Source organism: Gracilinanus agilis, chromosome 3 (assembly GCF_016433145.1).
Source record: "Gracilinanus agilis isolate LMUSP501 chromosome 3, AgileGrace, whole genome shotgun sequence".
Taxonomy (NCBI): Eukaryota; Metazoa; Chordata; class Mammalia; order Didelphimorphia; family Didelphidae; genus Gracilinanus; species Gracilinanus agilis.
Genome location: NC_058132.1, coordinates 407,132,116 through 407,143,456, shown reverse-complemented (window position 1 = coordinate 407,143,456; position 11,341 = coordinate 407,132,116). Strand labels below are relative to the sequence as shown.

The 11,341-nt window shown below is 37.4% G+C and overlaps 1 protein-coding gene across 3 annotated transcripts in view; it reads left to right on the top strand.

Annotated features, from left to right (window-relative positions):
* Positions 1 to 3,032: 3,032 nt before the first annotated feature.
* Positions 3,033 to 11,341, top strand: part of GATD3 (glutamine amidotransferase class 1 domain containing 3) — a 36,545-nt gene continuing 28,236 nt past the window's right edge. For 2 of the 3 annotated variants that reach the window (XM_044670196.1, XM_044670195.1), the window contains exons 1-5: positions 3,033 to 3,245; positions 4,302 to 4,354; positions 6,126 to 6,239; positions 8,909 to 9,028; positions 11,165 to 11,257. In XM_044670196.1, coding sequence (XP_044526131.1) covers positions 3,105 to 3,245; positions 4,302 to 4,354; positions 6,126 to 6,239; positions 8,909 to 9,028; positions 11,165 to 11,257 — 521 coding nt within the window. In that variant the 5' untranslated portion in view covers positions 3,033 to 3,104. Of the gene's footprint in view, positions 3,246 to 4,301; positions 4,355 to 4,375; positions 4,394 to 6,125; positions 6,240 to 8,908; positions 9,029 to 11,164; positions 11,258 to 11,341 lie in introns of those variants that run through there. The other variant, XM_044670197.1, reaches the window with a different exon arrangement.

Genomic DNA, 11,341 nt, shown 5'->3' with positions numbered 1-11,341 from the left:
TTCTCTCCTATTCCTCTTTCATCTCTTGAGAAGGCAAATAATATATCAATTATATTTGTGAAGTCATGCAAAATATATTTCCATACTAGTCATGTTGCAAAAGAAAAAAAATCCAAGAAAAATAAAGTGAAAAAAGTAGGCTTCAATCTATACTCAGAGTTTATTCGTTTTCTCTGGGAATGGATAGCATTTTTCAGTCCTGGGTTCTCTGGAATTGTCTTGGATCATTGTCTTGATCAGACTAGTGAAGTTTTGCAGTTGAAAATTATTCTCAGTCCCCTTGGTTTACACATGAGAAAATGGGTCTAGAACAGTGATGGGCAAATTTTTTAAAAGAGGGGGCCAAAGGAAAGGAAATGCTCATCCCTCAGTCTATTTCTAAGGCAACTCTTTCAAAGTTTCATTGTATTGTATTCTTCAGATTAGGAATAATGTCTAGCCGCAGGATAGAACATTTCAGAGGGCCAAATCTGGCCCACAGGCTGTAGTTTGCCCATCGCTGGTCTAGAAGGTTAATTGATTTGCCCAAGGTCAGATTGGGTGGTATAGCTAGGGTTGGAACACAGCTCTTTAGAGTTGTTAGTTCAGTTCTACCATACCACTGTGCCACACTCCTGAGTCAATAAGTCACTTTCTTCATTTACTACAGAATCAACATACACTTCACATATTGTAATCAGCCTTCCACCATCCTCACCCAGCATACTCCCCTTTAATATTTATTCCATCCATATTTAGAAACTTGTTCCATTTTTGAATAGCATTCGTACCTCATGTTTTCAGTTTCTCCCTCTTTCTCTGATGCCTGCAAAGTTGCTTAGGTCTTTTCTGCCCTTAAAAACTCAAACCCAAACATTTTCCTGTGATGCTGCCCTAAAACTACCATCCTATAGTTTTCTTTCTTTTTACAGCCATTTCCTTACCATCCACTCTAACTAGTCTGATTTCTGGCAATACCACCAGTAAAATTGTATTCTTAAAGGTTTTTAATCTTCTCTTTTTAGAAAAATTACAATGAATTTTTATGCCTTTTGGCTTTGTATCACCTGTATTTCTTAAAAGAATCTCTTTCCTGCCCTAAAACATCATCCCACATAAAGAATAAAAAAATGAGGGGAAAAAAGTTCAAAATTAACAACAGCAAAAAAATGCATTCTATTATACCCATAACTGCAAATATTCTTTTGGGTCAAGTTTGGGCATAATTTCATAGCACTCAAATTTTTTTCTTTTATTAAAATAAGCTTTTATTGATGTCTTTTACATCACCATAGTTTTCCTAGTACTTTCCCCATCTCCTATATGATATATATATATACATATATATATATATATATATATATATATATGTAGGACCATCCTATATAACAGTATTTTGTAAAGACATGGGAAAAAAATCAGTACAACTGATAGACCCATACATTTTTCTGAAAAGGTCTGGAAACATGCAATAAGCAACAGCAATAACCCTCCCACTTTCTTGAAGAGGTGTGTGTCATGTCTTTTTTAAACCATCCTTGTTCTTTATAATTTTGCAACATAGATTCTTGATTTTTTTTTTTTTTTGAGTGTGGTTCTTTCCATTTAAATTGCAGTTACTGAATATGTTGCTTTCTTGGCTTGTTTACTCTGCATCTGTTCATATAGATCTTTCCATGCTTATCTGTATTTATACACACATCATTTCTCACAGCACAATAATATTCCAATACATTTGTGTACAATTTGTTTAGACATTCTCCATTGATGGGACTATTTCCAATTCTTTGTTATTATGGCAAAAAGTATTGCTATAAATATTGAAATTTTTCTTACTATTGACTCCTTAGAATAACAGCTGTGTGGACATTTCAGTCACTTTATTTGTGTTATTCCAAATTGCTTTTCAGAATGGTCCATCTTTTCACACTGTTTCCAACATTAACTAATCATGTTTTTTTGTTAATCTTAGTTGATTATGAGACCTCAAGAATTGTTTACATTTCAGTTTTTCTTATTAGTGATGTGAAATATTTTCCCATATGATTAAGATTCTTTTGAGAACTATTAATTTCCTTTGATATAATAGGAAGTGGGGATATTTCTTAATTGCTAATCTTATTGCATTTTCTCATTCTCTTATTCTTTTATTGTTGAACATTCATTTGTCTTGAACATTCATTTATCTTCCAGGACACTTCTGCTTCATTTATATTCTGATCATTGTCTCCTTTGCTGGTTCATTAGCCTTCTTTTCCCTCCCTTAGCCTGGGTTTCCCCTTAAAGTAATCCCAAGGGGCTTCTCCTTTTTCCTAGTGATTTGATCCACTCTCATGGATTCGATTAATACCGCTACACACGTGACTTCAAAATCTACATATCTAGCCTTCATCACTTTCCTAAACTCCAGTCCTCGATTGCCATCTATTTACTGAACATCACCTGAATAACTTGTTTTTCAAGGTGGGTGGGTCTTTGTTCTTATAACTGCTGCTCTAAATTTGGAAGTCGCCACCATCACTTTCATCATTCAAATTTAAAACCCCACAGTGCATACACTGTCCAAAGAGTTCATTGAATTGTTAGTTGAAAATTTTTGTTACAAGAGACTTTCCCAGGGAGTGCGAACAGGCTGTAAATATTTTTAATGTTAAAAAGAAAACGCAAGTAAAACTTAAAAAAATGTTTTATCGGGGAAGGAAGGAGTTGTTTTAGGCAATTAACCCAAAAGGAGTTTTTCAGGGTTGCCTATAAAAGTAGCGATGGATGTTGGGATTGAACGTTTTCTTTGCTACGGTTCTTCCAGCCCCTAGAGGGCACCAGACTGCAATTGTTTCGGTCTTCTTTGGCCTCTTTCCTCTCCCCCCTCCCCACCACAAATACACACACTCTCTAGTTCCCCCACTCTCCGCCCCCTGCCTGCCGGAAAGGAAGTCTTTCTTCGGGCCCGAGGTCTGTAAGACTGGTGGGCGGCTCTGAGCCGGGTTTGCTTGGTTCACGTGACTCTCCCTCCCCTGGAGAGAGGGCGGAAGTAAAGGTCACGCGGTCTCTCCTGAGTCCCCTCGGGAGAATCCGTCCTCTCCTTCTCCTGGTCAAGTCCTGCTCTTGCGACCATCCCCGTAGCAATGTTTGCTGTGAGGTTCGCGGCGGCCTCCAGGCCGGTTTTGCCCGGCTGTCTGCCCTGGCTGAAGTCCGGTGGGCAGTATCTTACTCCGGTCGCCGGCTTTCATTGCTCCGCGCTGCGTCCCGGGGCTAAAGTAGCTGTCGTGAGTAAGGTGGAGGCGGGACCTGCCGGGCACCTGGGGTATTGGCTTCCCCGGAGCTCTTTGCCGCCCCAGGGGCGCCTTTGCCGTGCCAGGACCGCATGGTGGAAATAGAGATTTGGGGGACGTGGGATCAAATTCCCTGCTAGCTTCTGACCTTGAACAAATCGCTACCCTTCCTTATGTTTGAGGATTAAGGTTAAACTAAGATCTTAAAAGGCCCCTCCTAGCTGTCATCCCTTTGGGTCTCTTCAGTTCCTTTTTCCAACCCCCTTATATCACACTTGGAGAATCACCATTTTACAAAGGCAATTACAGGCTTACAAAGGGAAAGGATGTTCAGATGAGGCCAATGGCAAAATTCTGGGCAAAGTTGCATAAATGAGTGAAATTGAGAACTTTTTTGTGCTTCTAGGAAGTGTTAAAATTTTCAGTTATTCTCTCCAGACCTTTCTTTTTAGAAGCAATAACCTGGAAAGAAAAGCTTAGAGTTTGGGGCCAAAGTGCCAAACAAGTTGTCAACAAGCATTACTGAGTTAAGTGCTGGGGATGCAAAGAAAACAAAACAAAACTAGAAGAAAATTATTTTTCTCATCATGACAGACCTGTTTCACTCTAAAGAGGAGACTAGATGTTAAAGGAAGAGCAGTGACATAGCTTAGAAGGGATAAAATCAGTTTCCATGTTTGCAGCTTGGTAGCTGCTATTCAACTCAACAAGGGAGGATTTTGAGGAGTGTTTTCCTCTTGGCTTTGTAAAGTTAAATGTTACTATTCTGCTGATGAGAAAGGGGAGACTGAGAGAATGACAAAGTTAGAGGCAGAACCATTTCTATAATTGAGGGGTTTTCTCAGTTCTAAGTCAAGTGCTCTTTCTATTAGACCAGCTGGCTTGCCTGTCTTACTCCCTCTCTAAATGTTAATGGTGACCTCCCTAACCTTTCATTCCTATGAGACACTCAAACCAAAACACTTTCTTATTACTTTCACTTCCACTATCTTGGCCATAGTAGATGCTCAAAAAATTTATAAAATGAATACTTTTCTTTTCTCTTCCCAGATTTTTTCTGGATGTGGTGTCTATGATGGCACAGAAATTCATGAGGCCTCAGCGTAAGCCCCTTTCTACATAAAAGCTGTTCTTTACAGTAGGTACTGTGGTGGCATGATTAGAGGTTTGGATATAGGTTAAGGAACACAGATTCAAATCCTGCCTCTAAAATGTGGCCATGAGCAAGTCATTATGTAAATTTTAAATTATTCAATTGTTAGATGATAATAATATCTATTTTACAGGCATATCATGAGACTGAAATAAGAGGTTGTATGTATTTGGGTACAAATATACACCCATATAAATAAATAGTGCTTTGCAAACCTTAAAGCCCTATAATTGTCAACTATTGTTATTACTATATTCGAATTCCATAAACAGCATTGTTTTCTTTTGCTGAAGTAACTGTCAGAGATTAGAACTAGTTTTTTTTTTTTTTGAGAGAAGTTGTGCTAGTCTAGTAGTGATCTGAAGGATCTTGAAACTTGCTAGTCCTGCTACGTGGGGACAAAAATATGTCAGACCTGTGGGTGGAGAAGAGTATAAAGGGAAAAATTAGGGAAAAGCCTTATTTGACATTACACATATGACTTAAGTACTTTCTAGATCCCCAAACTACTTGGCAAATGCAGTGTGTCAGGGAACTTTGGGGCAAATAAGTTTTCGATTTAACTTAGCTCTGCTGCCTACTAGTTTCCTTCCCAAGGACCTGGAATAATGGAGATTTGCATTATTGTTAGTAACCCAACCTTAACTCTAAAGTTAAAGTACTCTCAGGTAAATAGTAACATATTCAACAAGGATTTGTCGAAAGCACTTTTAAAAGTAAAGCAAAGTAGAAAAGTAGTGTGCCTCTAGGACTCGTATTTAGCATTTGGTTAAAAGCCTATTTTAAAAACAGTAATGGTGGCTGTCATTTACATAGCATTTTTAGGCTTTGCAAAATGCTTTTATAATTATTATCTCAATTCTCAAAACAAACTTATGAGGTAGATATAGACACCAATTTCATTTTACAGATAAAGAAACAGGCTTATAAGGCAAGACAACAAGCATTTATTAGCTTACCATATGGACTATACTAAGCACTGAGAATATAAATGTGAGCATAAAGAAAAGTAATTCCTGCCCTCAAGGAACTGACATTCTAAAGAGAGAAGACAGGGGGCAGCTGAGTAGCTCAGTAAATTGAGAGCCAGACCTAGAAACAGGAGGTCTTAGGTTCAAATCTGGCCTCATACACTTCCCAGCTGTGTAACCCTGGGCAAGTCACATTGCTTAGTCTTTACCACTCTTCTCCCTTGGAGCCAATGCACAGTGTTGACTCCAAGATGGAAGGTAAGGGTTTAAAAAAAGAGAGAGAGAGAGAGAGAAGACAGCACTCAAAAAGGATTTGAAAAAGATGAGTAAGGGAATAATATGAGAGAAGGGAGGGTCCCTGAGTTAGGAGCATTTATTATCTAATTCTGGAAAGTCAGAAGCAAGGCTAGTAGAGGAATGAAGGTTTGCTAGCCCAGCTACCCCACTCTCCCAACTCCTTCCCCCACAAAGAGGCTCTGGGAGAGATTCACCAATGGAAGAATGGTACTGGCATGGTAGAAGGATATTCTAGGGTGAGATGGCAGTTGGATATGGTGGCAAAGCCTAGAAAGAGCAAGCAAAGAATGAATGAAAGTTAAATGTCTTGTTCATAGCCACAGAGCAGATTTGTACCCAGGTCTTTTGACTTGCAAGTATAGTGCTCTTTTCACTATACTGTATAAACTTAGATTTAAGCATTAGGAATTTTATTTTAAGGCTTTTAACTTTATTTGAACTTCTGTCTCATAGGATATTGGTTCACCTGAGTCGTGAAGGTGCTGAAGTTAAGATGTATGCACCTAATGTTCCTCAGATGCATGTCATTGATCATACTAAAGGACAACCAGCAGAGAGTGAAAAACGGTAAGATCTGAATTCACATCTAGCCTTAGACATATACTAGCTTTGTAATTCTGGGCAAATCATTTAACCTCTGCCTTAATCCACTGAAGAAGGAAATAGCTATCCACTCTAGTATCTTTGCCAAGAAAACCCCATGAGTAGCACAGGATCACGAAGAGTTGGATATGACCTCTTTCATCTTAAATCTCTTAGGTAATGACTTAGGCCTTTTCTGGGCAGCAGGTTGCACAGTGGATAGAATGATGAGTCTGAAGTCAGAAAGACTAGAGTTCAAATCCAGTCTCAGATACTACCTAGGTGTGTGACTCAATATTTGCCTCAGTTTCCTCAACTGTAAAACAGAGATAATAAGCACCTACCTCACAAGGCTGCTGTGAGAATAAAAATGAGATAATATTCATAAAGCACATGCACAGTATTCCCCTCTTCCCTTGTTGTACTTATAATTTGCTTTATAATTATTTCTCTATCTATACATTCATATTATAACCTCCTTGCAGGCAGGATCTGTGTTTCATCTTTTTAACCACCTCAACACCTAGCACAGTGCACTGACAGAAGGAACGTTCATTCAAATGAAATGAATTTAATCATACTGTACAGCTGAATATACTGTCCAAAGTAGCAGTCATTAAACCTTGCTGACTACCTATGTACATCCAGAGAAAGGCAAAGAATCTCTTGCTGAGGGTCACACTGGTAATAAGTAGTGGCAGTCTGAATTTGAATTCAGGTTCTATGATGGCTAAGTTTAGCACCCTTTCCACTTCACATTAACTCTCAATGGACTTCACTATTCAAAGGGATTTTTTTTTCCAATGGGACCTTCAAGGATACAGATTAGAATCTCACCAGAACTGCAAGCTAAAAAAAGTTTCACCTGGTAGTCAACTTTCTGGTGATGAAAGGTTGATTCAAGGCAAGGAAGTACAGGTCTTAAAGACAGAGAGCTAGCCTGGCTTCTAGCTGATTCCTGGCTCAACTCCATGTCCCAATCCTATCTAATAGTAGCCTCTCAGATACTTTGATTGCATTATTATTCCTTCCCTCCTGATTGGCTTTCCATCTTTCCAGTATATACCACTTCTTATTATTCCCTTATTAATTCTCATAGCATAGATCAGACTTATAAGAATAATCTTGAACCTATGAATCACCTATCTTCCTTAATGAACCATGTGTTTTCCCCATCTTAGCAATTCTGAACCTCTGGCTCCTGATTCTCCAGCCCCACCTGTCCACTTCCTTATCCTATTTTCCTCAACTGTACTTTACAATCCACTCCAATCCATCCTTCACACAGTTGCCAAAATTATTTTCCTCAAGTGTTGATAGAACTCTGCTCAATAAACTTTAGTGGCTCCTTTTTACCTCCAGAATGAATTATAAAATCCTTTTGGCATTCATAGTGCTTCACAACCTGACTCTTTTCTATATTTCTTTTACATGTTGTCCACTCCCAGCCCCCAGAAATATGTATCTGTCCTCACACATAGCATTCCATTTTTGTGCCTTTTTACTAGCTTTTACCAATAATAGTAATTTTCTCCCTCCATATTTCCACTTCTTGGAATCTCTGGCATCTTTTGAGATTAATCTAAAAAACTACCTTTTTTTTTTTTTAATTTTTTTTTTTAAACCCTTGTACTTCGGTGTATTGTCTCATAGGTGGAAGATTGGTAAGGGTGGGCAATGGGGGTCAAGTGACTTGCCCAGGGTCACACAGCTGGGAAGTGGCTGAGGCTGGGTTTGAACCTAGGACCTCCTGTCTCTAGGCCTGACTCTCACTCTACTGAGCTACCCAGCTGCCCCCTAAAACTACCTTTTTTAAAAAATATATATTTTTGAAATATTTTACCACGTTTACACATTTCATTTCTTTCACTCCCCTCTTCTGGATCCAATAAGCACTTCTACTAGGTTATACAAATGTTATCACTGATACCTGTTTTCATATTATTCATTTAAAAAAACTACCTTCTACAAGAGGCTTTTGCTAGGGTTCTTAGCTGCTAGAGCTAAAGTTACTATCCATCTATGCTGTAGATGGTATAGGTATATAATATGTCTTTGTAAGTTCCTGTTGTTAGGGCAGGGAATGTTGCTGTCTTTTTTTTTTTTTTTTTTAATTCCTAACACCTAGTGTGCCTGATCTATATAGCAAGTGCTTTATAAATAACCTATTCATTTGACTTGTGTGATTAGGCTGTCTGTGTTTAATTAAACTGTTCCTCTGTTGACAGTCTCCCCTTAATTTTTACTTGATGCCTTCCTGTCTTGGCCTTTGAGAATCTAGGGTCACCTCTGCCACAGTGAGGCATTGAGGGAGGAGGACTTCAATGGGGTCAGTTCTGGTTTGTAATACAGCTTTTTGCTAGGATAGGATATTGGTTAAATTTAAATCTTAACCTTCTAAACTAATTTTACTTTTATAGAAATTCCTCAGGGCCTGATGACTGTTTCTGTATTATTTTTTTTAGAGTAAGACATAAATTACTTATACCTTATTAAAATTTTCTTTGCCTTTTAGTGCTCTCTTCTTCTTGGGCTAGCATTTCCAGTCAAAACTAGCCTAGAAATGATATTCTTTTGCCAGTTTTTTAAAAGAGAAAATTATGTATAGACCATGCCACTTTCAGACCTCTTTTGGTATATGTTTTTTTTTCAAGGAATGCTTTCATAGAATCAGCAAGGATTGCCCGAGGGAAGATTGCTGAATTGTCAGAACTTAAGTCAAAGGATTTTGATGCTGTTATCTTTCCTGGGGGATTTGGAGCTGCCAAAAACCTGTAAGTATTTTGCTGATTTTGGAGGTACTGGGGAACACAAAAAATAAAGCAGCCCTTGTCCTTTAGGGTTTACTTTCCACAGGAGGTAGACTGTATGCTTCCTAATAAGTATGATATGGGGAAGTTGTGATAGGACAAAGGAGAGCTCAGGAAAGGATGGATGAATATAGAGAAAGAAACTTGTGACCTTTGACCTTTAGTTTTCTTAATTGAATAGGAGATGAAGAAATCTGCTAAAAGATGGGTGGGAGATGATTTGGGGAGCTTGGAGAGAAGAAGTGGGACTACTATTGTGGAGAGTGTAATAGTCAGATGAATAAAATGAATGAATGAAAAGCATTTATCAAGTGCTTATTGCGAACCAAACACTTTGCTAAGTGCTGTGGTTACATATGTCAAAGTAAGAAAATCCCAGCCTTTATGGAGCTTGACTTCTTTTCAAGTTTAGGCTTTGGAATCCTAAAATCATATTTCTTACTGTTAAAATTTCTTAAAAATTTTAGCAGTAGCAGGGAAAACTGGAAAAAGTTTAATAGAAATTAGGTTTGGAACAACACATATCATAGGTTTAGAGCTTGAAGGGAAGTTACAGGTCATCTAGTTCAGCCGCTCATTTTACAGATGCAGAAACTAAGGTCCAGGGAGGTAAAATGACCTACCCAAAGTCATACAAGTAGTAAACATTAAAGGCAGGATTTTAATCCAGGTCCTCTGACTCTGGAATCAAGATTTTTTCCAGTGTACCACTATATACCACAGTAAGTTAAAAAAAAATCACATCACAAATAAAAATTAGAAGAAAATCAGATTAGGTACATTTCCCTTGAGTGAGAAGAGTTCTTAACTAAACAAGGAAATAGAGATCACAACCCATAAAAGAAGTAATTTTTATTACATTAAAATGAAAAGCTTTTGCATTAATAAAATCAGTGCATCTAGGATAGGTAGATCATCATTGGGAAAAAAATTATATATCAAATAGTTCTGATAAAGGTCTGATATCCAAGATAGTCAATTAATAGGAAAATATAAGACCCAAGTTCTCAAAAGAATTGCAGACCATTAATAACCAAAGATTGTTCTGAATCGATCAAAGTAATAGAAATGTAAATCAATTCAACTCTATAAAGTTTTGCCTCAGCTCAGGTAAGTTGACTAAGATAATTTGAGATAGTAAGAGCCAAGGTTGGAGGGGCTGCTTAAAGACAGACATGTTAATTACATGTTTGATGAGTTCAGCCATTCTGGAGAGAATGTAGAGTTATTTTTAAAAAGTGACTAAAAGGTCTAGAATCTTTGACCAAGAGACCCCAATGACAGACATATATTTCAAGGAGGTCAAAGAGAGAAAGAAAGGCTTGTGTACACCAGTATATTCATAGCAACACATTTTGTGGTAGCAAAGAACTTGAAACAGAGTAGATACACATTGATTGGAAAGGACTAAATAAATTACTATGCTGTAAGAAATGATGCGTGTGTAGAATTCAGAGAAGCATGGGAAGAGTTGATATAAATTAAAGAGTGGATTAAATAGAATCAAGAAAACAGTATACACAGTGAGTACAACAATATAAATAGATTAAAAAAAACATATAATGACTAAACTTGGTCCTGGAGAAGAGTTGAAAAAATGAACTTCTCTTCTTTGCAGAGGTGGAGGAGTTCTTATATCAGGAGTTTTTAATCTTTTTTGTGTAACAGACTCCTTTGGCAGTCAGGTGAAGCCCATGGGCTCATTCTCAGAATATTTTTAAATACATAAAATTATGTAAGATTACAAAGGAGACCAATTGCATGGGAATGTAGTTATCAAAATATGAAAAACGAAACAAAAGTTCATAGGCCCCAGGTTTCAGAACCCCTAGAAGGGTTTGTCAGACTCTGGATATGTCATTTAATTTTGCAGGACTACTTCTCTCTCTGTTACAAGGGGATTAGTGGGAGAGGATGTAATTACCTTACAAGGGGCAGGGATGTATTTGGAAATAAAAATAATGTGAAAACAAAAGATAAAAATAATTTTTAAAAAAGTTAATAGAATGGTGCCATGAAATTTCTGGAATAAAATAATTTTTTAAAGTTATAAAATTAATATGCATTATTATACTTATGGAAAATTTTTGGTTTTGGCAGGTGTACATTTGCAGTCGATGGAAAAGATTGTAAAGTCAATAAAGATGTTGAACGAATCCTAAATGAATTCCATAAAGAAGGGAAACCAATTGGGTATGTATGTGATGGGCAGGTTAATGAGGTGAATTTTTTTTTTTTAGTGGTTTGAATAGAGGCCTGGTGTTCTGATTTTTAGAT